This window comes from Ctenopharyngodon idella, chromosome 2 (assembly GCF_019924925.1).
Source record: "Ctenopharyngodon idella isolate HZGC_01 chromosome 2, HZGC01, whole genome shotgun sequence".
NCBI lineage: Eukaryota > Metazoa > Chordata > Actinopteri > Cypriniformes > Xenocyprididae > Ctenopharyngodon > Ctenopharyngodon idella.
In genome coordinates, this window is record NC_067221.1 from 29,587,798 (window position 1) to 29,615,179 (window position 27,382).

Sequence of the window (27,382 nt, forward strand, 5' to 3'; positions counted from 1 at the left end):
CATTCACCAATGTGGCTGAACGACAGGTTTGCGACAGTACGGTTTCAGGAAACAGTCGTGACTAGCTAGTTGATTTGTTCACCGATGCATCGTACTATGGTAGTTCAGCAGCGAGTTACATCGTTGTTCGGAAACGCACCCCTGGTAAGTTAAAGATTAATTTGCGCAAACTCTGTTTTTCGGGTTTATGAAGGTGGATTGGTTTTTAGCGGGGTTTGTTGCTATGGTAACTGATGCTACACGGCTAACCTGCTCCGGAGCAGGTTTTATTCTGAGTTAGAGATCACAAACCCAAACTGGACCAATCAGCTGTGAGTAAAGTGTATCTGATGCAATAAAGCCACTCCCCCTGTATCTCTCGCTCCAAATTAAATCAGTTTATAGTGAAAACATTTTAGAGACAAAATTGCTCAACATTTGCTGTTAATTATTCATTATATTTATATTAAATAAATTATGAATAATTCATGACATATTCATATAATTAGGCCTTTATATTAATTGACAATATTAAACTTTGCTGTTAAATTAAAATAAATATAATACATGCATAATATAAAAAAGCTTTTAAACAGATTAAGCTTACATGTATTCTTTTGAGCAGATATTTTCTTTCAGCTGCCTTCTCAATCTTTCACTGCAGCAGTGTTTATTCCTGCTTTGTAAATGCGTTTAATTTAATATTTTTCATAACGATCTCTTAATCTTCAGAAGTGACATGAATTGCGTGGCTCTCTCGCGAGAAGTGAATCAAACTGATGTTCTCCTTGTTCCGTGTGATTGGCTGTTTGCCGCACGTGTCACACTTTCAGGTGCACGCACTTTGCAAACTCTGGATTAAACCTGAGTTGACAGAGAAAGTTTATACTGAGCATTGTGCAACAGTTGAACCTGATCTAAACCAGGTTGGATTTATCTGGATTTGTCAACTGCAAACCTACTCTGAAACTCAGAGTTTGTTCAACTAGCTTCATGCAACAGGCCACAGGGCTGCGTTTCCCAAAAGCATCGTAAGCCTAAGTTGATCGTAGCTCTATTGGTGGCAATGAAGCTACGATCAATTTAGGCTTATGATGCTTTTGGGAAACGCAGCCCAGAACAAAACCTGGCACGTAGCATGTTAGCCGTGAAGCGTAAATTACTATGGTGATGAACACCGCTAAAAGCCAAGTCACTTTCATGGTAGCTAAAACCCAGGATTGGCGCAAACTAATCTGAAACTTACCTGGCTAGCCAGCTAAACCAGCTTCATGGTACAGGCCCCTAATCTTGGCTTAATTTCACCCCCTTTCTGTGAAACCAGACCATAGAATCATTATTCAGCTCATTCAGTTCAATTATTCAGTGACCTTATTTGATCATTTCCAGCACAGATAAATCCATACATTTTACTGAATATTAATTCTTTAAGCCCCACTGATCAAGACAAAGGGAGAGAAAAAAACTCTGAAGTGGAAGTAGTAGTATTGGAAAGTAGTTGGGGGAAGTAGTCCTCATCCCTATACCATTTCTTTATGACTATGGTCACAATCCTTAAATTCAAATATGAATTGCAATTCTGAATCCTGTTTGCTACCTCAGTTCAAATTAACTTCAAATTCAATAGTTGCCTGTTGTCTGAATAGTAGAAATAACAATAAAAACATGAAATCTGTCAGATGAGTAACCAGTGTTTTTGTGTGTTTAGTATGGATACAGTGGGAGTGAATTCGATTGAAACAGCGGCTCTAGGGAGACCCTTCCAGCTGGGGATGCTGTATGACTGCAGGAGAGATGCTCTAATACCAGGTACAAACAATCAAGTCAAGCTTTAGGAGTTTGAAAAAGGTCATTTTTGAATGGAAATCAAAAAATTAAGAAATGAAGTCACATTGTATCCATAACAGTAAACACTCAATGACAAATAATAAATCGCAGAATAAATCTGTGACTAGCACAAGTGAAATGATGCACCAATCACACATTGTTTGCTTTGTTTCCTCTAAAAACCTGCTGAATGTAGCATTATTGGTAGGCTGCGAAACTGTCAAAAGCAAAAGCTTTTGAAAATCTGATCAAAAATCAAAAATAAGACGTGATGCTATTTTGACAAGGAATCAGTTTTTCTAAAAAATTAACCTTATGGTGGAGAAAGTGTTACATATAAAGACAGTCACTTGTTTTTTTTCCTGACTAAACCAGTGTTTTTGAACAAATCAGTTTACTAAATGATTAGTTAGACCCTTTCCACACAATAATCCCAGTAAATGACCATAAAAATTACCAGATTGACTTTAACAGCAGATACACAAATGTGCTGTTCACACAAGCAATGGTGTTCTGGCTTTTTACCGCTACAGACCATTCACATATCAGCACCAAAATATTGTTAAATTCTGTGATGTCAGTCATTGAAAGCAGAAATCTTTAAATGCTGTGCTGTTGTCTTCATTTGCCCACTTTAGTTTTACTGTTCAATTTGACAAAAAAAAATTAATAAATTTGACTTCTGACTCTGACAGGTGTAAGAGAATGATCCCACAGAACATGATTTGCTCTTAAAAAACACAAGACACTCATAATAGAAAAATGAAAAAGGCTGGGTCTCAAGTGAAACACTGAAAAACCTGCAAGACGCAGCACAGCGGTCAAAGATGTCTATCTAGTGCATATTTGCATAGAATTTTTTTTTAAAAGCAGCAGAGCTTATAGTAAACAGCGTGGAGAAATTGAGTCTTCTTCTTCTTCTTCTTCTTCATCTTCTTCTTCTTCTTTACTTTACGTATTCTGAATTTCTAAAACCTTAAGCAATTGTACTGCTATCAGAGTGGCCTGATCAGTTATTCTAGCTTTAACTTTAGGTAGGCCACTCGTACTTGTCCTCCTTTTGAATTTTTGGTAGCATCTGTGTATATGTATAACTGGATGTTGTCTGCATTGTGTTTTGGTGAAATAACAAATAACCGGATATCAACTGATGGGTCGGCTCATTTAATCTGATACAACACACAAACAAGCAGCCTCTTAGAGTAAATTGCCCTTGTTCTCTCCACAATTTAGTTACATTCTCCCATTCGGGCTGTACATTTCATTCACTTCTACATGTAGTGATGAGATTGCTGTCGATGGGTATGCCCGACAGCAAATTCTCAATGCCTGTGCTTGAATCCTGTCCAGATTCATTAAATGTGATTTTGCTGCTAATCCGTATGCCATGCATCCATGCAGGTCTTATGATTGCTATATATTGTTTTTAATGGCATTCTGTCTGTGCCCCACTCCTGTCCAGCCAGTCATTTCCATACTGCTGCTGCTTGGATTAAAACCATCACTTTGTAACTGGCTCCCTGACTTTAACAAATAGGCCACAGACTGTTAAAGCCTATGGGATTTCATCTTCATCTGTCATCTTTAATATCTGCTCCCCCCAGGGATGTGTCCTGAGCCCCTGCTGTACACACTATTAACACATGACTGCTCGGCCAAATATCTAGGCAATCATATTGTGAAGTTTGCAGATGACACGGCTATGGTGGGATTAATATCCCATAATTCTGATTCCCACCTCCTTCTTCCAGTACATAAATGAACTGTGCTACATTGGTGCCGAAACCCAGGAGGAAGGAGGGACATGCTGTTGGAGAGCCCTCGATGCTGAGGGGGATCGCGGTGCTGCGGAGGTCGGGCAGCGCGGAAGATTGAAGACTGCAAGTGGCTGCCCGAGGCAGTGGTGTTGGAGCAAGCATACAACGGGTGGGATGGAGAACTCGCTGCTCTCCTGGGTCGAGGTTGGATGGCTACCGTTCGAGAGGGAGCAGAGGAGTCGCCGCCGTTCGCCGTGGGCCGGAGCCTGCTGCCGTCCACCATGAAGGAGACTCGCAGGGATTGGGGGACTCGCTGCCGGCTGCCCTCAGCCACTGCAAGGAAGAGCCTCGGCTGGCTGGTCTCAAGAGATGCTCTAGCGACTGACGCTAGAGGTTGCAGCCTTTAGCCTCCTTGTTAGAGCGTCCAACTCCCACACTGGAGACCCAGGTTTGAGGCCCGCGCACAGGGGGGGGCGAGTAGGACCTGGGTAGAAGGGTTACGTTTATTTTTATATATTGAAGTTGTTGAATGTTCGCCGGTTCCTGCATCCTTCTTCCCGTATATATGAACTGTGTTGCATCCTGCTTTATTGGCTCCTAATAGACATATCACACTCACATACCAAAATAAAGACCCCAGTGCACGCCAAAGACCACAGCACAAAATGAAGAAACACCACCATCTAAAGAGGAAATCGTCGACCCTGGTTAATAGAGGCCAGCAGCTCCTAGAAAAAACATGCAAACACACACACACACACACACACAAAGAGTTTAATACAAATCGTTCTAGATCATAACCTACATGAATCTTAAACAATTCGCTTTAACTCAATCAAATAACAAAAGAAACTAAAGATAACTAAACCAACAAGACAAAATTTCACAATATCGACAATCAAGAAAATTAGATAACCTAATTCAAAAGAAAGCAACTTAAATTGAGACACAAAGAAAACAAACTAAATCAGGCAGATTAACAACAAAAGTAAATCCAACCAATTCAAAAAAATGAAAACAACCCAAACTCAAATACAAAAACTCACAATACAAAAAGAACAAACTGAATACAAAAGATTGACACAAAAACTACAAAAAAAGAAGCAAAATAGCGTATACACGAAAAAATAAATCAAACTGATTTAGAAAGATGAATAGAAAATTCACAAACAAACAAAAACAAAAAACAAACTACTGTAATATTCAAGTTGTTGAATATAGATTTGTAATTCTGATGTGCTATGTAGTTCCTGCATATAGGCACTAGGGGCAGAGGATGAATAGGATGTGATGCAGTGTATGCAAAGAAATGATAGAATTAAAAGAAGACCCGCATGTGTTGAAGCTGATCGAAGATTCTAGTCATCTTTTCACAAATAATACAACTACAACACTAAATAAAGACTCAACTTTCAGAAACAAAACATGAGCACAACAAAAACAAAATCCATTGTCATGGGTCCAACAACACGACCGTGACCCAACGCACACACAGACTCAATGAAGTTCGACCTAGAACGAGACAGCGGTGACGCCACTGCGAGGATATTATCCACCCTGCAATATGCACAACAACAAAAAAAAAAGATACAATTTACTTACAATAATGTACAAAAAAAAAAAAGTAAACTGCCACTTACCAAACAATTACTGCAGGAATGGGATGAGACCAGATGATTAAATACACAGCTTATATGCAACAGCCGACGCCCGTACGCAAAACATTAACTGAAATAGAACACAAATTGCAATTCGCAGCACTTCTATGGCTGATAAGCATATAATAATTAAAAATTTAAAAAATACTTGGAGGAGGACAGATGCAGTCACATTCATTAGCCGAACAGGGCAGCCGCGGCAAAACACAAAAACATGGAACTGACTGTACACACAGCCGCTCTCCTAACAAGAGCACAGACCAAATGCAAAAGCAAATAAACTAAAACACACCAAAACCAGAATAAAGCAAGCAAATGCAATATATCAAAAGCTGCATTACCCATAGATATACATAATAAAGGCTAGATGTCTTACGGCGGAGTCTCTAACGTCATCACCGGCAGCCATCTTGTCACAGGCAAGCTTTCTGGCGGGCTCTGTGGTACCTGATGTAAGGTGAGTGATCTGCACGAACACAAATACTCTTATCTCGCTGAAATCTTGACGGATTTACAAATGGTTTGGTTTCTTACAAACGTTATTAACCTGGCTATAATTCTGGATACTTGAACATGTTGAAATTGCAGCTTTTCTTTTCAAAAACGACTTAATCGTGCAGCATAATTGTGTATCACGGCTACTTGCGCAAGTTATCAAGGCTGAGACCACAATCGAGCTGTTCAATTATATAGGTTTTACTGACACCAATAATGATTTTATGACAACTAATCTTTTGTCTAAATTACAATCTTTGTGGATGTGGTTGTAGTTATTAGCTGGCTAAAAACAAGAAGCTTTGAGTGAGACCTTACAGTTTAGCTGCTACCCAGCAATTTTACATCAGTGGGAGAGGCAGAATTGCTCTTTCTTTTCAATATAACTTAAGTTGCACGTGATTTCCAATCGGTTTGGTTTGTTAAAAACATCTTGCATTATAATACAGGAAATTGCTGGCTTTATAGGAGAAGATGCCAGACTTTTGTGCAGCCTATGGATGCTCCAATCGCCGTAGTCTCAAAACGAGAGCCCGTGGGATCACCTTTCACCTGTAAGATATGACAATATTATGATTATATTTGGAATAATCGTTAGTTACTTAGTGGATGTATGTACAATACAGGTCCTGTTACACAGGAACAGCGGGGCTATGGCATAATAGTATTACAAGATTGTTGTTGACCCAAAGCTTTTTACAAGTTTGTTTACACAATCGCAGAATGTTTCTTTTGGTTTTTTTTTTTTTTTGGAACAGTGATCTCTGAAGTAGGCACAGTGCAATGTCAAGGGGAAAAGCCTAGTAAATGGCCCAACCCTGAAGAAGTTAAAATAAACATGTAATAATTCAAATTATTTTATTATAATAGTAATATTCATATTATAAAAGTGTGTGTATATATATATATATATATATATATATATCATGTTGCCATTCTGTACACTGAGTTTTAGTAGCCTATATATTGATTTAACATAAATACCTTGTGCGTGTGTATATTCATTGCACCTATCTGTTCTGTTCAATGTAATTTTCATATGGAAGTCCATGGTTATAATTATTCATAAGTATGCAGTGTCATAAGTACATCTTTGATGTTTATAACAAACTAAACAGTTTGAAAATCGGTAGAAAATTGAGCAAGTTATAGTTATTTAAAAAGTACATGCACCATTAAAACACAATGTTACGAGTGAGCGATCTGACTGTTACTAGATGGCCGCCAGGTGTAGACGTCGACCTCCATTGGCCAGCAGCGCGGACGAGACATCTAGCCTTTATTATGTATATCTATGGCATTACCCACCTTTACCGACCCACAGTCATGTTCAGCAGAACAACAATAGCCAAACCACATCCAGGAAATGACGCCTGCCCAGGTACAAAAGCCAATGGCTTTTATAGACGATACCAATCAATGACGCAAAACAGTATTGGATTTATTACGCTTCCTTGAAGGGTGTCATTTTCTATAACACTCTGAGATGATTCTCCAACTCTCACTTTTATTGTTCTCTGGTTAAGAAAGTCATTAATCAATAAACATCCTGCCACCTTTTTTCCAGTTTCACCAGCAGACCCTCTGTGTATAGCATATTGTACGCCTTCACTATATCAAAGAACACTGAGACTATTTATTGTTTATTTGACCAGGCTTTCTTGATATCTGCCTAGACTCTTCCTACCCTAACCAACTTTGATGAAGTGAACATTTTTCCTCTTTTTCTAAATAATACAATAGTCTATCTGATATAATTTTCTGCATTACTTTTCCCAAATGTGATGTGACAGCCTGGTCTCGTTGTTAATACAAGGTATCAATACATAACATTTACAGGCGCAAAATGCAAAATTTTGTACATTTAGATAGCTGAAACATACAATATGGACATATTGACAACATTAAAACATAAACATTGTTGTGTATTTATAGCTAAAGAAATGCAAAATATTCAGGGATCTTTTATATCATAAAGACATTTGTATAATTACCCTTGTACCATTTTATAGATACATTTTAGATCCCTTAACCCCACCCCAAACCTAAACACAACCATTTTATAGAGAATATAAAATCAATGTAATGCACAGAAATGTAGGAAAATTGCAATTAGAAAAATGTAAAAAAATATATATATATATTTTGAGCTGCTAATTCACTCATACCTCTAAACCTTCCATAACCATTTCTTAAAAATATGTAGTTATAAAGGAAAAACACAGCAGACAGAAAAGTGTAATCACAATAATTTATTTATTCCAAAAATTTTAAATGTAAATGACAATGTGAAAAAGTGCACTTTATATAGTTTATAAAGTGTACTTATTGCACAAATAACTTTAAAAGAACATACTTAAGTGTGCATTAAATGTGTTGTTTTCACTGCTTAAGTGCATTCTATTCCCTAGTGAAAAAAGTATGCTAAGTATATTTGCAGCCAGACTAATTATCGTATATTTCAAGTGTGTTAATGATTATTTAACTTAATGTGTGCTATTTTGAAACAACTAATTAAAAGTATATTTTAGTTGTAATTAAGTTGTATAAAAACACAACTTTAAGTATATTTAGTGTACTTTTGTCTGCTAAATTGGAACAACTTCAAGTATACTTAGTACACTTTAAGTACATGCTTGATTAGTGATATTAAAGTGTACTTTATTTGTGTTATAAGAACACTTTATTTGTGATTTAAGTACATTACAAATTAATTAAGAGTGTCTTCCAAACACACAAGCAATATACTATGATCTATGAATATATTATTTTACAGGTAATAGTATATACTGTATGCTCAGTACCTTTGGCTTATTCCAAATACTAAAAATTACACACTTTGTATAATATAGTCAACATTTGAAGTGGATCAAAACTTTTCATCAGAATTTTCCTAAAACCTTCTTCTTAGGACAACTTTGATGAACTTTTTTGATCCACTTCAAATGTTGAATACTGTATGTTGAATTACATAATCTCCCACAATACAGTATTATAATTGTGCTACTATTTAAATACTTTTTTAAAGAGTTACTTAGGTGACATTTTCCCAAAGTTGAATGCATTTGTTTTCAAGGCCATTAAAATAAATAAAATGTAACAACATCACTAATGAAGAGACATATTTCATTAACAAATCCAATGGTTTTTATTTAAACTTAACATGGTTTCAGCAAAACTTACCATGTTTTTAATAAAGAAAAAAAATTATTGGACCAATAGTGACCCTCTATACACAAATACAAATTACACATTATATTCAATTTTCTGATGAGCTTCTCATTATTGTGTCTGATGGCCGCTTACACAGAGGCAGTGACCGCAGAAACTCATGAAGAACAGCATCTGTTAACAGAATATACCAAAGATATAAGGTCAGACAGCATGTTCACCTTTTTATTCACGTTTACAATAGTCTGTCTAAATCCTACATTGAACCAATACTATTGTTGAACAGTAAATGAGGATTAGCAGTAGGGAACTGTATCAGTATGGCATGTCGATATTGTTTTCGGTAGTCAAGCAACACTTTATGAATTTATGAAACTAATATCGTACAAAATACGGGCCGATTTGACCAATCATATGAATGTTTGGTGCTGCATACAAACATGTGCCATAAACCACCACACACAAACTCAAAAAGGAGATATCAAGCCGAAATCTTGCTCTCCGTTTGTTAAAGCAAAACAAAGTTTGTTAACTGGTAGACTACAACTTACCTCCAAATAGCAGCACTTTTCTCCGGTTCTTTCAGGATCGCGTAGGCCATTAAATTCCTAGCCGGTTGTTTGAATTCCGAAGTCTCAAGTTCAACCACTCAACATATTTTTTCCGCATGTAACGTTACTTGTGCTGCTGGTGTGTTGTTTAATATAGATTTGTGTGTATGATTGTAAAATGATTCTGCCAGTGTAAACTTATTAAACATATTTACACATATTTGGAAATTGTATAGGCTACACTGCATATATTAAATGGGCTTGTAATGCATTAGTCATACTGAAATAAATAGGCACAAGTAATAAAGTGAATTCCAAGGATGAATAAGTAAACTTAAAAAATATACTCAAATTTAACTTTAGATACACTACAACTTCAGGATATGTATTTTTTAAATATACTTCCAGTGCATTGTTACAATGATCATTTTCAGCACACAGTTAAAATATACCTCAAATATATTTTTATAAAGTGATAATAAATACACTTTTAAAAAATAAACTCAACTTTCACTTCAAGTATATTTTTCTAGAATATATTTTTTAGAAAATATACTAAAGTACAATTATTTTAAAGTGTGTTAAAAGTTGTATTGTGAAAATATGATGCTAATATACTTTTTATATATTTAAAGAGAGTACATTTTTTGTTAGTATATTTGCAATGTACTATTGAAAAAGGGAATATATTTAAAATACAATAAAGTATACTTTTTTCAATAGGGTTTGTAATTAACTTCAAATGCATCACAGATTAAGTTCATATTAAATGCAACTACATTTGAATTTTTTTTTTTTGAATTATTTTTTTAAACCACTTAAGTGGAACTTTAATACAACTTTATATTTACTTTTGCAATTGTTTTTAGTGTCTTTAAAACATAGTTAAAGTGCACTGCTCATTGTACTGACAAGCAATTAATATGAACTAAAATATACTTTAATATCAGTTAACAATACACCTAAGTGTTGGAGTGATTTTGGATTCGCCTAATGTATCTGTGTACGCTGACCCTAGATAAACAGTCTCTACACAAATAGAAATCTCATATAGCAACAACCTAAGGCCAAGGCCTTTGGGAAAGGATTGGTTAGCTTATATTTACATTTCACTTGGTCGGGAGAATCTAATCTAGACAACTGTAGGTCAGACAGTGGTCGTTCTGTAGGTTGGCGGTACTTGAGTTATGAATGTCAGGAGCCAAAGTCCTCAGTTGGGCTGCTTGAAGGTCCGTGTGGTGAAAGGTTTACTCACAAGAGTATAACCTTGGTCGTATTGTTGTTCTTCCTTCAACAGGTCAGAAACTCAGAACAAGGGTTTGCTCACTTGAAAAGCTTTTATTCCTTCCTGTTGGGGATGGGATTACTAATCCCTGTCTTTCCTGATGTGGTGATGTGATTGGGTCATAGCATTCCAGGTGTCCACCCATCACATCCCACATTTCCACAGTGGAATTTGTTGCATTGTCCCAAAATAGACAGTTAAATAAAACAATGTGTTTAGGAACTTTGAAATGCTTTATTTATTTTCCAAACCTTTCTCATCAAGTCATTGTGGCAGTGTTCTGAACTTGTAGAGTCCAAACTTGATGTAAAGTTGTTGAGGTATCACCCAGATGTCCATTTCTGTGTCAGTGGGTGAGATTATATTGGCTTTTATCTCAGGTGCAGTTTCCAATGTGTGTACTGTTTTGATGTAAAGTAAATGGAGTCGATGGAGCCATTTGGATGTTAGACACTGGATTTTAGTCCTTGCTATTCGCATATTTGTATAGAAGATTTATATATATATATATATATACTTAGAGGACATATAGACTTGTGCTGTTTCAATTGGATTGCACAACAGAACAGGTGAGTCTTTTTGTTGGGGGGCAGTTTTATATTTTGGCTCCTTAAGCATTAGTTCACTTTCAAATGAAAATTACCCCAAGCTTTACTCACCCTCAAGCCATCCTAGGTGTATATGACTTTTTCATTCTGATGAACACAATCAGAGTTTTATTAATAAATATCCTGACGCATCTAAGCTTTATAATGGCAGGGAAAAGGGTTTACGAGTATGAGCTGAAGCCAGACCGCCTTCTGTATTCAAGTTACGCAGGAAGTGTAAACTGGCGTCGTGTCAATTACACTTTTTCTGTAAGTTGAATAGTTAAGGCGCATGATGTAACATAAGCTTTGTGAACTGCAAGAGTTTAACACTTTCTGCATATGTTGAATACGGAAACTGTCTGGCGGAAGCTCGACATTTGACTTCATAACCTGTTTAAATATGGATTTATTTATGATGGATGGATGTGGATGGAAGCTTTTTCTTCAGCTCATACTCATGAAACCTATTCAGTCTCATTATAAGCTTGGATGCATCAGGATATTTATTAATATTTCTTCAGTGTTGTTCATCAGAAAGAAGGTCATATACACATAGGATGGCTTGAGGGTGAGTAAAGCTTGGGCTATTTTTCATTTGAAAGTGAACTAATCCTTTAAAAACTTAACTAATTAAAATTATTTTCTCTGTGAGAATTATAATTACACACTTTCCTACAAAACAGTCAGTCTGTCAAATGTGGCAGCAGGTATGAATCATACTTACAGGTTGTGATTCGGAGGAGGAAGAAGCTGGTCCAAATAAACTGGGTACTGACCAATCCTTCAATAACAACCGGCTTGCGAATCTGTTGTTGAACACATTTAAGTTGAAGAAGCAGTTGTCAGTAAAATGACGGGAACACGCAGCACAAGGTTCACGTTTCCCCTGGCGTCTGCGCGTGCAATAAGTGGGCGGGCAATATGCTAATGTTTCTTTGTGACATCACAATGAAAAGGCTTGGGATTCGTTTTACAAACAACTCGTTTAATTAACTCTGAGTCAGCTCTTACATTTGAGAGACAGTAACTTAAAATACGGTGCACTTTCAGATTTAAAACTTTGCAGGATGTTTTCATTTACTTAGAGCTATGTTACACACTACATGAAAGATAATTTTCAAAAATCCATAATAGGGGCACTAATATGTGGTGTATAGGTATAAATAATGGTTGTACTGTATTAAACACTTTCTTTTTGCAGGAATCACACTGTGGGATAAAGAGAAGCTACAGCAGAGTCTACGAGTCCATCCCCAAATTAACACAGATTTCAAAGTCACAGCTTCAGACTCCATTCAGGAAAAATCCAACTTACTGAACATTGATGGCTCTCTGAAACTGAGTGTTTTAGGTGGACTCGTCAGTGTTACTGGAGCAGCCAAATATCTCAACGACACCAAGAAGTCTTTCAGACAGCAGAGACTGACACTACATTATCATTCAACCTGCAGGTATGAAGAACTGACCATGAACCACTTGGCATCTGCAAATATAGTTCATCATGAGGTGTTTGATAATGACACAGCAACACATGTGGTGACAGCAGTGCTGTATGGAGCAGACGCCTGCTTTGTGTTTGATAGAGAGGTTTCCTCAGATGAGAAAATAAACACAGTAGAAGGAGAAGCAAAAGTGGCCCTTGAGAAGCTCAAGTTCATATCAGTAGATGTAAACGTCAATCTGAAGATGAATGACACTCAGAAGAATGCAGTCCAAAAATTTACATGCACATTTTATGGCGACTTCCAGCTACCATCTAACCCGACTACTTTTGAAGATGCATTGAAGGTTTTCAGTGATCTTCCAAAACTGCTGGGAGAAAAGAAAGAGCTGGCAGTTCCTCTGAGAGTTTGGCTTTATCCTCTGGACAAACTTCTCTCAAGAGCTTCAAAACTTCAGAGGGACATCAGCATGGATCTAATAATTAAAACTGAATCAGTGATTGAGAGTTTAAATACAACTGAGATGAAATGCAGTGACCTTCTAGAAGACTCACCTGCTTCAACTTTTGCTGAATTTCAGGATAAAATACTGCAAATGAAGCAAAACTGCTCCAATTACAAACTGAGACTCATGAAGAAACTCGGCTCTCTGCTGCCAAACATCCGTGGAGACGTGATGAAGGAAACTGACCTGAATGATCTTCTACAAGATCATAATGAATCTCCATTCAGTGAAAGAGATCTTGCAGAATGGCTGAAAGCGAAAGAAAGAGAGTCTGACGTCATTAAATCAGTCCTCAGACAGCTGAAGGATGCTGGTGCACAGGTAGAAGACAACATAGATCTGATTTCACTGGATCTGAAAGCTGGAAATGTGGTCTGTTACACGTTCACATCACTGAACTGGACTGGTGTACTCCTACCTAAACAAAAGGCCTATCTGAGTCCTTCAAGAAAAGGAGAAACTGTTGAGAACAGCCTTGATTCAGAGCAGAAGTCTTGGCTCACTCCTGAGATCCAAAAGACACTGAGGAGCAACTTGAAGATATTTAAGAACTTGATTGATTCAAAAGACCGTGAACCAGCCAAGTTCATTGTGTCCTCAAAGGAAATGAAGAATAATCCAGGTTCCTGCATTCTGCTGTATGAAAGTGAATGTGATGAAGCTGTTTGCTTTATTCCTCCATCACAGCCAGCCTGTCCAATCACTGAAGAGGTCAAAGATAACAGTGTGGTTCTGAAGGTTCCTCCATCATGTTCTTCTACAGTGGAGCTCAGATTACTGTATAAACTGAAGCAGGACAGAGTCTGGAGATCTAAACCTGTGATGAAGGATGAAAACACAGTTACTCTGACTGATCTGAGAGCAGGAACTGAGTATGAGATCAAATGTGCAGCGCTGGGGAAACTCAACTACACCGTATACAGTGACGTCATCAGCGTCACCACAGAGGTATGATGATCATTCATAGCTTCATGAGAATAAGTAATAGATTTCTTCTCATCTTGGATATAGTTTGCCTCATTTTGTTAATTAGTATCAAATGCTTCTTTCAGAGAAGGAACCGGTCTGTTATGGGTAAGTCTTTTTTTTTCCCCTCAATTTCAGTAATGATTCACTCTCTAAAATAAAAAAATTAATTGCTTTTATTAGTCACATGGGCGATCACATTGGCTCTCTGGCCTTCTTAATTTTGTGAAGTAATTAATGTCTCAGTGTTTGTACAATTGATGTGTTGTTAACATCATCATGGTCAATTAACATTTTAAAGTTTTTTTATTTTTATTTATTTTATTTTTTTTTTGCTGCACGTTCACCCCATAGACTTGTACTGTAACAGTTTTACTGTACACACATTTTGATGTGAAAGCTTGACCAATACAATGTAAACTTGCAAATAATGTGTGTTTTGTGTTCCTGTGCCAGTAACAAACCTCTGTACATGAGGGCGGTAAAGTTTCATTCACATGTTTGAGCCATTAAAAGTCATCAGTTTAACAAACAAAGATTTTCTTCAAGCTGTTGTTCCACCATTACAGTAACTGAGCTGAAAGACAACACAGACTGTAGAAGAGTGTTTCATAGACTTCAGAAAACAATTAATGAAATCAAACTAGCTTAGCTTTTGTGTTTTGTACTTAAAAAAATTTTGTTGAATATCCTCAATTAAGTCATGTGAATGTTGATTTGAAAACCTTAAAACAGGAAACTGACGCAGCTAGAGATAAACACTAATAATGTTTCTTGTTCAAGAATACTGTGGCTTGATAAATCAAGGGTCGACCAGCTACTTGAACGCAGTTCTGCAAACCCTCTACATGACGCAGGAATACAGGGAAGGTGTAATGAGGTAAAAAAATAACTCTCACTTGTTTTTTGTTGTGACTACAAATACATCAAACATGTAATGTTTTTAATGTTTAGACTGGAGAGAAGAGAAGATTCCTCTGATGGTGACTTGAAAGAAAGTGAAAGTGAAAGTGACAGTGACGATGACAGTGATGGTGAAAGTGAAAATCAAAGTGACTTCATTGAAGAGCTGAAGTCACTGTTTAATAAACTAGACAAAGAGTCTCATCGGGTTTCAACAGCCGGGATCTCAAAGAGCCTCGGCATCACAGACGGTTGGTCCTCAAAAACCCTTTTTGTAAGTTTTGGCAGATAATAAATGCTGTTTAGCTGTTTTATTATATGTTTGTTATCTGCTTCCATCCCATAAAAACAGTTTATAAACACAAAGATGCCAAAAAATATCTGGATTTGATTCTGAGCAAGACTCCTGAAGCCTCTGAGGTGAATTTAACTTTCTTCAGGTTCATTCTGTCACTTTTGACTGTCAAATGTTTGCATTGGTTTCTTATTATGACTATTTAATGAGTTACTGAATGACATGAACTAACTGTGCATACATAAGTTTCTGATTCACATTGCACAAAGACATTTGAACAACAGAGGATCTAAATGTCTGAAAGCAGACACGTGGTCTTAGTGAATTTATTTGAGTACTTGACATTACAATGAAATGAGAGATTAAACATCAGCTGTTTCATTGAAACAATTTGTTTAGAATTAAAACTATTAAATGTCTAGCAAGAGTCTAATCTGAAGAATAGTGATCATTTTAAAATCTGATATTATAATTAATATGGCTGTAAAACCACTGGATTTGGCAAATCTTGACTTGGCAATTAAAGCATCTAAAGGTTATTAATGAAGTCTTGTTTTGACACCCTGCAGATTTTTAAGGTCAAAGTGAAGAAAACTGGTAGATGCAGTTCATGCAAGAAAATGACATCAGAACAGAGCGATATCTTCACATTGATGATCTATCGTACACAATCAGATCATATGGTAAGATACTGCTGTTCAGTTCTGATTTTTTTCTTAATTATTTTCTTAATATTCCTCTTGATTAATGGAAGTCTATAAGGACTGATGTTTTGAAAACTGTCTCAGAGCATCTTCATTCTGAGGTGGCTAAATGTCATAAGTTTTGATTAGTTTGGCCTGTTTGACCCATTGTCTGGTCTCCTTTATTTCACTTGGTCATGTACACTGATACCATATCTGCCAGAGTCCGTAGTGCCATTTTTAGTTTCATTGCAAACCTACTTTTTCAAACATCTCCTACAGCGTTCATCAGGGGTCGTATAAATGCTAAAAGTAGCTCCTAAACCCAGGATAGCTTATAAGTTCTCCTGCAGACCTCTAAGGCCCTGTCCCAAATTGAATCCTAAGCCCTCGCAGTCTTCCTCCAAGTGTACACTGGCAAAATGGCAAAACGCAAATGGCTTCATGTGCACAGCGCACTTGCGGTCTTTGGACTTGTGGAGTTCCACTGGCCACTGCATGCATGTGTCTGTTATTTCCACAAGATCGTAGGCAGGGCCGGATTAACATATGGGCTAGGTGGGGCTGAAACCCCAGGGCCCGAGCATGGAGATTGGCCCGCGATTGGCTGAGGGAAGAATTGACTGGCCATCGGGAGCACCTGAAACTTTCCTGGTGGATCAAATGGCAAAACCCCACCACACCTCTACTGGCACTACCTGATTAAACTGTGCACGCATCCAGCAGTCGCAGCGTGAGAGCAGCTGGACCGTCTCATGCACAGCTCATGTGTCGTGCTGCTCACGTGACCAGCTTCGGCGTTCTGAGAACCTGGAAGCGCTGGACATAAATAGTGTATGAGAATGACACAGAAGAGAAGATATTGTTGAATAAAGTGGTTATTATTGTTTTGTTTTTGCACACAAAAAGTATTCTCGTCTCTTCATAACATTAAGGTTGATCCACTGCAGTCACATGACTGTTTTAACGATGTCTTTAGTACCTTTCTGGACCTTGAAAGTGTTGATTATATTGCTGTCTATGGATGAGTCATAAACCTCTCGGATTTCATCAAAAATATCTTCATTTGTGTTCTGAAGATGAACGAAGGTCTTACAGGTGTGGAACGACATGAGGGTTTTCATTTTTGGGTGAACTAAGCCTTTTAATTGGGAAACGCCTGCCCCAGTCCAGCTCTGGTGATTCCTCTCTTCTAGAGCCAGAATGAAGAACTTCTAATGATGGAAATATTTATATATTAATGCGTTTATGCTGTTCATGTGTTGTAGCCTGGAATATTTACATATAGGCCTACCTAATATTAACATGGAATATCCAGCATATACTCATTGTATCACTGTGCGTTGGAGATGTGATTTTTATTTTTTTATTTTCATGTGATCTGTGGAAATTAATCTTCATTACCTCACTGACACGTCACGTGCCGGGCTCAAATACAGAGCTTGTCGATTGAGCCGTCATACCGCTATCCATTTAGTGCAATATTATAATTATACCAGTCATACCTATATGTATGTAGCTTTTCCTAAATGTATTAGTGTATATACAAATAAACCTTACAATGACATCCCAATGAACAATACATCTGAATGACACAGTTGATGTAGGAATTTTTATTGACCACCAGATGGTGAAGTAGAGCACTGTGTCAAAAGCTTCAAACAGTGTTGCCAGATTGGCGGAGGTGTGAAGTATTTGACTAATTCATTCAGTTGTACTCTGTCCAGGTGTGTTTGTGCCATTCAGATTGAGTGGATTTGCACACACTGCTGATGGATGATGGAGGGAGAAGTAGATATTGTCCTTCAGCACTCTTGAGCTCAGTTTGTTTGGGTGCAGGCCATCATGTGTGAACATTTGTCTCTGACTCCAGAAAAGATTTAAGTTGTCGATGAAATTCAGTCCCTTTACGTTGCAGGTTTGTTGCAGCCATGTGTTAAGCCCAAGCAACCATGAAAATCTATTTGTTCCTCTTGCTGGGAGTGGTCCACTGATGAACGACTGAACTTTTAGTCTTCTAAGCATTTCAAAAAGTTCATTGAAATCTCTTTTAAGGAGTTCTGACTGCTCCTTCCAAATATCATTCTTCCCCACATGGATGATTAGTCGATTTGCAGTTTTATATTTCATCAGAATGCTCTTAAGTTCCCTGTTTACATCAGAAACTGTTGCTTGTGGAAGGCAGCATGTAGTATCCCTGCTGCTAATGTTTCTGATAACAGAGTCACCCACTATCAGAGTCCTGGGCTCGGCTGCTCTGAGAGCTGAGTGCCGCTGTCTGCTCGACCTTGAGCGGCAGTTAGCATTGGTGTTGATTTGATCTGTGTCCGATCATGTTTGGGGATTCCTCACCCACATTCATCACATCTGGAGATTCCTTACTCACATTCATTAACACTTCAAATCTGTTTTCCAGATGTATTGGTGGTGGTAGGGAGCTAGTGTTTGGAGTAGAGGATGCTACTGCAATATGTGATACTCGTGACAATCTGATGTCTTGAGTGCCTTTGGGTCTCGCTCCCTGTTTGTGCCATCGATTAGTATGTTGATCAGTTACGGCACTCAGTAAGGCCTGTTCAGGAGCACTAGATTCATGGGACTCACCGACTGTGTGCTGAGGACATCCATGACGAAGCTCTGTTGTGTGTTCCTTCTGGTTTGGTAGTCCCGCTTTGTTTCAAGAACTTCAATCCTTTGTATAGGTCTGTGGCAGTTTGTGCAGCAGGTGGATTCTTCAACCAGAGGAGGCATATTATTTCTAATCCTTTTGGATGTAGGCAGCTGTGTTTTCCCTTCTCTGGAATGTAAGCCGATTGCAGTGGGAGGCTGGTCGGATAAAAATTCCCCTTTTTTGTAGCAATTCTTCCAGTTAAAAAGTTTGTTGGTGCCAAGATTTGTTGTTTGAGCACTGTGCTGATTTGCTGTAGTTAAAATTAGGAGATAAAATATAAAAGAAATAGTTTCAAAAAAATTACATCCACCAATGATAATAAAAAAAAAAAAAAAAATCGATGTCCTCATTCACCAACATCTGGAACCCATTTCTGCAGTATTTCAATATATCAGGTGCTTGAAACTGAATACACACACACTCTCCCAACTATATAGATTTTTTTTTCCTCAGCCAGAATTATAAAATATTGCAATGAAGGAAATGGAAATATGAATCTATGTATGTCTATATGTGTGTGATATGTATATTATGTCTATGTACATAACGATATTGTCAATACATTAGTTTATATGATCATAAGATACATTGTTAACTATTTAACCATTATTATTATTTATTATTATTATTATTATTATTATTATTATTATTATTATTATTATATACTCTCCTCACTTTTCTATCTAGTTATTTAATTGTTTATTTCGGTTATTTAAAACAATTTTTTTTCTTTTTTTTTTTTCTTTTTGCTCTTTCCCTTATTATTATTTAATAAATTACATGTATTTGTTTTTCTATCTTGTCTATCTTTTTTTCTATCTTCTTTTTTCTTATTTTACTATTATTATTGTCATTATTATAATTTTTTTGTTGTATGTCATTGTCTTGCTCTAATAAGAAAAAAAAAAAAAAACTTTGAACAGTATTTTATACAAGTTTTATTTATTTTTTTCTAAAACAAGACAAGTGTAGCGAATTACAGGTATCTAATCAATTCGCTCAATTCATGGGTGAAATATATCTAAAACTAAATCATAACGCATTATGATTAACTATAATATAGATCGACCAAAGAGGGAATTATGCACATATATTGTGAATTAATTACAATGGATTATAATTAATTACATAGATGATTAGTCCTAGTTTAATAGTTGTTTGAGAAAGACTATCCTAGTTTGTCCAGCAAACTATCAGTTTTCTCATAAATTATTATAAAGGAAGATATTCACTGGCCACGAGAATAACTTCCTATTATAGCATTAAAGCGTAAAGCAGCGTTGCAGAATCAAACGTAGAAGTGACTTGGTTTTCTGAATGAGCAACAGAACAATCGAGCGTCAATATAATGTGTTTAATATATGAAACTACGAATACAAAGGTTATACAGCTAAATATGCACAAACAATACACACATATAGAAAACGAAAGTAAAGAAAACAGGTGATCAAAGAAATGGCAAATTACAAACAGTTAAAACTTTTGAGAGCCAGCAAGGAAACTCCGCTTACACAGAGCTTAAAGCGCGTGGAAAGAAGTTGTTACTTGCATAAGTTCAGGTGCTGCAGTTTGTAGAGTTTCAGTGCACGCGGTTTGGCGATTGGTCCTTTTCCAGGAGGGCGTTCTCCAGCGGGATTTTCAAACAAGGTTTTAACTTAAGAGTAAAATAACCGGAAAAGAAAGAAGAGAGAGTCTGTCTCCTAGGTGATGGAGGATGATGAAGGCTTGACAACAGAGAAACTTGAGGAATGCGGCCGCATGGCTTGCAGTAATTCGATCCGAGTTGACCACAATTGTTTGAAGTCACGAGGGAGGGAATCGGGGATCCATCGCCACCGCCATAAAATGTGTCCAGTGAGCAGTTAATGTCAGCCAGGCCGGAGCCAATGTGAGATTTACAAACAAAAGTTCACGGAGTTAAAACTTAAACACAGTTTATAGTTGGCTTGCTAATTTGATCCTGTGCAGACCTTACACAAGGATAGTGACATTTGTTAGCAATGTAATGTTATGGCATTTATAATCATATTTTCCTAATGTCTTTTGCTGTTAAACATGGTGTCATGTGGATGGGAATATGCGTGGAAATGATATGCGGATGAGGTTATGCATAGTAAAACTAGGCGTTGTAAGCTCCATATATGGTTATTTCAGGGAGGAGACGGACAGAGATTCATGTACGCACAATCTTCTGCTGACTGGGTTTTATAAAAGGAATTTTGCGCAGGTTCTGGCATACGCATGTTTTTATAAGTCTGAAAACTTTTGTGCGTACAGAAAATCTGGCTTTTATGCGTACGCACACTAGGATGAAATCTACGGAAAGTTTTATTCATGAGGGCCCTGGTGTTTTCACTCTAATGTCTTTATTTTTAATGTTTTTATGAACTTATATAGTAAGCAAATCCATAAATTAGCTTAAGAGATAAACTGAGATAGGATCTGAAGCTCTGAATGTTACATTAGCCGTATTAAAAGTGTGTGTTTATCTCTGTTGCTGCATTACTGCATTTGTTCATATATTATTGCAATTACAGTAGCAGAACTGATTTCTTTACAGTGATTACCAGAACAACTTTATTTCTCAGTGTGTTTTTAGATGAATTTCCCATTATTGTCTCCTTTGTTCATTTAGGGATCTGCTGTGAATGAACGCATTGATGAAATGCGTAAAGATCTACACTGCAGTCACTGTTCAAATAGACCAATGCTGGAAAATGCAAGTATCTTTTCTATTGAGTCTGATGCGTTTATACCTGTACAGATGAACAGATTTACTGTGGAAATGTAGATGATTCAGACAGATTTATTAAATTTATTATTGGAATATGTAATCTCCATAAAAATGTTTAAATATCTGCACAAAATTCATTGTACTGTATTTATGACTAAAATGAGTAAGTTTAGAATAGCCTCTAATTGTTTAATGTAAATATTTCTTTACACATTTCTTCATTTTATAATTACAGATTAATAGTCATTTTGAGTTTCCACAAAGACTGATACTAGGATTGAATAATTTCCGAAATGAGGCAATGATTGCTCCATGTATTGAGGTAATTAAATATTACAGTGTTTGAGTGTCTGTAACAAGTAGTCAACCAATATGGGTTTTTAATGACCAATGCTGGCATATTTGCAGAATATTGATGGGATATGTTTAAGTAGTATAGTGTTTCCCTTTTTTATAATTAGACAGGACAGTTTAATAAGCCAGGAGACTAATGAGGACGGAGAAACAGAGCTTGAAACACTTCATGAGCTCGTGTCTGTCTGTGATCCACAGGGCTTTAACAATAACTGACAGAACAGGAAATCATTGTGAAAATAGATAACATTATATTTAAACAGGATAATGAAAAACATCAAACATATCGGTTGACCACTACATCAAGGTTTTAATGTTCAGAATGCTTTCTTGATTTTTTTTTTTTTTTTTTCAATCACACTCTCTCTATGACTGTCAAATCCATTTGTTAATGTTTAACTGACATGAAGAACATGGTTTCTGTTTCTCTGACAGGTTTCCACCCACAAATATGAGCTTTATGCCATAATAAACCTTTATGGTACAGTAAAAGATGGACATTACAATACTAACATCAAATCTGACAATGGAAACTGGTATCGGTGTAATGACAGCCATGTGTTTCAGGTATATATGACATGAAAATATGGTTACAAACATGATTGAAAATGGATTCACTTTATAATATCAGTAAGATTTGCTGCACATTGTCAGGCTGAATGTGATTTAACCAAGTACAACATGTTCCTTTATTGACATCTTTGTTCATTATGGAACAACATTCCAATCAACCAATCAGATTTGAAGTTTACAGTTTATGTCAAGTTTTGGTTTAAAACCAGGATTAGGTCCTTCTACATTCATCTATCGTTTTCCTCTGATTTTAGGGATAAGTTATGGATAGGGATCAGTTTAGGGATAGTGATTGGGATTGGAATAAATTTTCAGACAGGAATGCAGATTCATCAGTCTAAAGAAATAAAGAACAGTAGTCATAAACATTTATTTTAAATATTTTTCTGTTAGTGAAAATATAGTATATGTAATACAGTATATCAAATGTGTGGATGATGTTTCACATATTATATTTCTGCAAAACTATTTTTAAAGGTTCCTGCGGAAATGTTTTCAGAAAAAAGTTTTTTTGCCAAATTTAAATTATTTTTTCATCCAGAATCACGCAACTCACTCAGGTACCAGAGATTTGCTCTATACACAACTGTATTTGTGAGTTTGATATTGTTAGATATGTTACTTGATTATGAAGTTCATCTTTATTCACAGGTGTCCACCTGCCTATCTAGTCTTCTACAAACGCAGTGAGTATCACATGATTCTGTGACGCATAAACTATAAACCTTTTCAAGAAGAAAATTATTACTGCTAAAAGCAAATATATTATTATTGCAAAGACTAAATGTGAAGACTTGTATACGGAAGCCCTGAACCGCATGGTGAAACAAAAAAAAACTTGGTGGGGAGAAAAAAAAAACGTATCTCGTTATTTCAAAATATTAAGTCGTTATTTCAACATAATAAGTCGTTATAACGACATAATATCTTGAAATAATGAGATATTAAGTCGTTATTTCAACATAATAACTCTTTATTGTCTATCAAGTATGATAAAGGAGTGGCGCAACATTAAAGTGTTAGATCGCAATATCAGCTTTTACTGCGATCGCCGCAGTTTCGAGTTCGCTCTTTTCTATTTTCACATCACATATCAAAAATGGCATTCATTTTCAATAAAAATGAAAACAATGTTCTAAAAGTGGAAATAACCTGCCTAACGAGTGTTTAATAACATTAAAAGTATTTATTGGGCAGCGTTAGCAGCATGTTCTCTTTCGATAATAGCCACTAGAGGGCAGAATAAGACAGGGAATCAATTAAAGAACGCAATAGTTGTGTTGACCTACTGTTACAAGTTGGTGCTCCAAAATCCCAGAGGGTTATCATTGGAATTTTCTTTCATCCCAGGCTGACCTGGTTAAATTTATAGCCCATAGATTCTCATAAATACTCTATATGCGTTTATTCTATGTAGTTTTCATAACACTGGATATTCTACTAATTCATACGTTTCTACTAATCCATAATTCTAATACATGGCCTGATAATTAATTTATTTAGCAATTACATAGCTATAGAGTTTTGTGCTAATTGCCAGTATTGCTCTTTCAGCCAGCTTCATAGTTTTGCTTATCTGTTAACTTTTCAGAAGCCTATAACAAAGTGTCTATTTACAATAAGTGCAAATAGTGTCCCTTGTTGACAAACACTCTTTACACTAGCTCCAATGTCTGGATGGGCCACTCAAGTTTAAAAAGGGATTTTATTCTCCCAATAATGCGGCATCCATTTAATAATTTTAATAAATATAATCACACTCTATGATATTATTGCATCCTGTACAAAAATACTGAGGTACAAATAGTATCTGCCAATACAATGTAGCCTACAGCATCTAAATATATTTACACTTCTTGCAAAGAACTGCTACTTTTACATGGTGTCAATATATCAGTATTTTCACTTAATGTAAATAGCATCTACAGTAGGGTTGTCAAACTCATTTTAGTTTGAGGGCCGGATTGGAAAGAAATTAACCATATGTGGGCCGAATTACCTTTTTATAATAACCTTAGTGTGCTGATAGTTGCATTAATATTAAACATATGAACAACAAATTAATTTGCAAGAAAACTGTTTTTTTTTTTTTTTTTTTTTTTTTTTTTTACAGTGAAAAACTATTCTATTTTTAAAATTATTTTTTATTTAATATTTTTTTATTAGCACCTGTTTTGATTTTTCATGGCCAATTTCAATGTTTATAAGAAGCAAATCGTCTGATTCCGATACTGGTTGCAGATTTTTTTAAAGCAAATTTATTTGTTGTTTATTTTTTAACAGGCCAAACTGGCCTTAAACAAAAAATATGTGTAGCTCATTTTTATCATAATCCCAACAAAGATGTTGTGCACAAGAGCATGAGCAGTTGTTTTTAATTTAAATTACTGAATAATTTCAAGATTAACAGCAAAAACTAGGTCTGGTCTGACTTTAGCTTTGTGAAATTATGCTAAAACAAAATCAGCAGCGCTTTTCGATAAATATAGGCTAATACTACTACTTTATATGGAGATAAGAGGAAAAGCCATCAAAAGTTTTATTAATACAGTTCCCTTCAGAGATACATTCATATCAATCCCACTGTAATATTTATATTATTCTGCCTATTTTTCGCGAACAGTAAGCTTGTGCATGGTACAGTATTTCCTCTGCTGCGGGTCTGTTCTCTTTGTGTCCGTATTCAGCGTGTTAAAGTCCTGTTTACATACTTCGTAAATACACAGATGAAATGTTGGGAAATTTTTACAAAGCAGTTTGTTTGCAAGCCCGGAATAAAAAAACGCTTAAAAAACGTTTTTGGCCCCTGGACTAGTGCATCTCTGTTTTATTATAGTTCAAATCAGATTGGACACCGGGCCGTAAGTTTGACAGCCCTGATATACAGCTATTTGCACTGTAAATTGTTTTATTTACTATGGGCTATAAATTTAACCAGGTCAGCCTGGGATGAAAGCAAATTCCAATGATAACCCTCTGGGATTTTGGAGCACCAACTTGTAACAGTAGGTCAACACAATTATTGCGTTCTTTAATTGATTCCCTGTCTTATTTTTATTGAAAATGAATGCCATTTTTGATATGTGATGTGAAAATAGAAAAGAGCGAACTCTGCAAAAGGCGGATTCGAAACGCGGCGATCGCAGTAAAAGCTGATATTGCGATCCAATACTTTAACGTTGCGCCGCTGAAAACATTGAAAAGTGCCCCTCCTTTATCATACTTGCTAGACAATAAAGAGTTATTATGTTGAAATAATGACTTAATATCTTGAAATAACGAGATAATTTTTTTTTTTCTCCCCACCAAGTTTTTTTTTTTTTTCACCATGAGGTTCAGGGCTTCCGTACTTGTATTTTATTGTTGTTTGGAGAGATTTAGTGTTCAGAGAGTTTTCCAATATAAACAAACATTATATCTGATATTCATTCGATCAATGTACATTTGGTTTATCTGTTGCAGTCATTTTTTATTGCTTTTAAATCCAACAAAACAACATTCATTCAAACAAACAAACAAACAGAAGGGGGAGCAACAGACATATTACCAACAATTTTACAATCTAAAAAAAGGGGGAAAAAATTACTTTAAATGATCGTTCCTAAATATCTACTTTATCAAGTCACTATTTTAAGGAGGCTATGAATCCAATATTTTTGCACATAGTAAACCAGTTTTGTATTATTGTCTTCTTTCCAGCTGTAAAACAACATTCTCTTTTGTAATGAACTTATACAGGAGTCAGAAAGGTCAATGAGAAGACATAAATTAGAGATGTAATCAATTTGTACGAAACAGAACTCACATGAGCCCATACTGTATGTGATCTATTGCTGTAATTTGATAACATTGGAAACATTCTGTTCTTAACAGGTCTCAGCGCCTGATTCTATAACTGAACACAGAAGAACAACGTCTCACGTACAGATGAAAATCTAAACATCATGTAAGCAGAATGTGCTGTGGATGTTGTTTCACTGTAAATGTCTCTGGAAACAGACAGCATGTGTCCTGAAGACCTGCGGCTCTGATATTACACTGTTCATCTGATCAAGAGATGATGATCTCAGTCAGGTGTGTCACATTTACTCTCTATTCGCCTGAATTACACATAAAAATTGATTCAGTTTCTTGCTTGTTACTTATTGTGAACATTTTTATGCTTTTTTACCTTGTAATCTTTAGTCAAAATGTAATAACCTACTCTTCATATGATTCACTTGGTGTTTATTATGCATGTAACGTTCAATCACATTCAGATGAGACCATAGTAAACAGTATCATTGAGTTTAGTACATTTATGTTCATTTAGTAAGACACATTTGATAGACATCGTATATTAATCAAACTATATAATGATTAAGTGTTTATATTATAAGTCAGTGATATATACAACCACAGAGCTTACACACGATGAAGATGCTTTGTGATCTTAGAGGAACTGAAAGTGTTATTCTACATTGTTTCTGCATGAGAACAGAATGATAATCATCTATCATAAAATATTCAAATTAAATGTATTCATGTATATGTCAATAAAAGTCTGCATTGTGAGCAAATAAGATGAAATATATCATAAATATACTGTATGTTTACATGTTACAGAATCAGTGTGTAAATGTGTTAATGTGTTTAGAAGGAAATATAAGCCTATATTATACCAATAAACTGTAGTAGCAATACTCTGAGTCAGTGTTTTCTTAATCAAAATATTTGTTACGGTGCATGAATAACAGATTCTGAAGCACATCATGTTCGTTGTTTGTTCATCATTAGAGATGATTCATTCAGTACTGTCTGTAATAAAACAGTAACTGCTACAAACAGCTTTTCTCCAGCTTTGACAAAAAAGTAAATTAAAACCCAGAAAGAGAAGAAAAGGGTACACTCACTAGACTGTACCCTTGATTCAGTGTGTGTTAAAGGGTGTGTTTAACTGATCA

At 35.9% G+C, this 27,382-nt stretch overlaps 1 protein-coding gene across 3 annotated transcripts in view; it reads left to right on the plus strand.

Moving 5' to 3' along the window:
- Positions 1 to 27,121, plus strand: part of LOC127494164 (stonustoxin subunit beta-like) — a 231,044-nt gene extending 203,923 nt beyond the window's left edge. The window contains exons 4-15 of one of the 3 annotated variants that reach the window (XM_051859856.1): positions 12,665 to 14,208; positions 14,313 to 14,334; positions 15,010 to 15,106; positions 15,181 to 15,380; positions 15,482 to 15,549; positions 15,994 to 16,107; positions 21,414 to 21,497; positions 21,748 to 21,834; positions 22,302 to 22,433; positions 22,917 to 22,999; positions 23,091 to 23,125; positions 26,313 to 27,121. In XM_051859856.1, the coding sequence (XP_051715816.1) occupies positions 12,665 to 14,208; positions 14,313 to 14,334; positions 15,010 to 15,106; positions 15,181 to 15,380; positions 15,482 to 15,549; positions 15,994 to 16,107; positions 21,414 to 21,497; positions 21,748 to 21,834; positions 22,302 to 22,433; positions 22,917 to 22,999; positions 23,091 to 23,125; positions 26,313 to 26,326 (2,480 nt within the window). In that variant the 3' untranslated portion in view covers positions 26,327 to 27,121. The remainder of the gene's footprint in view (positions 1 to 12,664; positions 14,209 to 14,312; positions 14,335 to 15,009; positions 15,107 to 15,180; positions 15,381 to 15,481; positions 15,550 to 15,993; positions 16,108 to 21,413; positions 21,498 to 21,747; positions 21,835 to 22,301; positions 22,434 to 22,916; positions 23,000 to 23,090; positions 23,126 to 26,312) is intronic. The other 2 variants (XM_051859864.1, XM_051859901.1) reach the window with 2 other exon arrangements.
- The last annotated feature ends 261 nt before the right edge of the window (positions 27,122 to 27,382 follow it).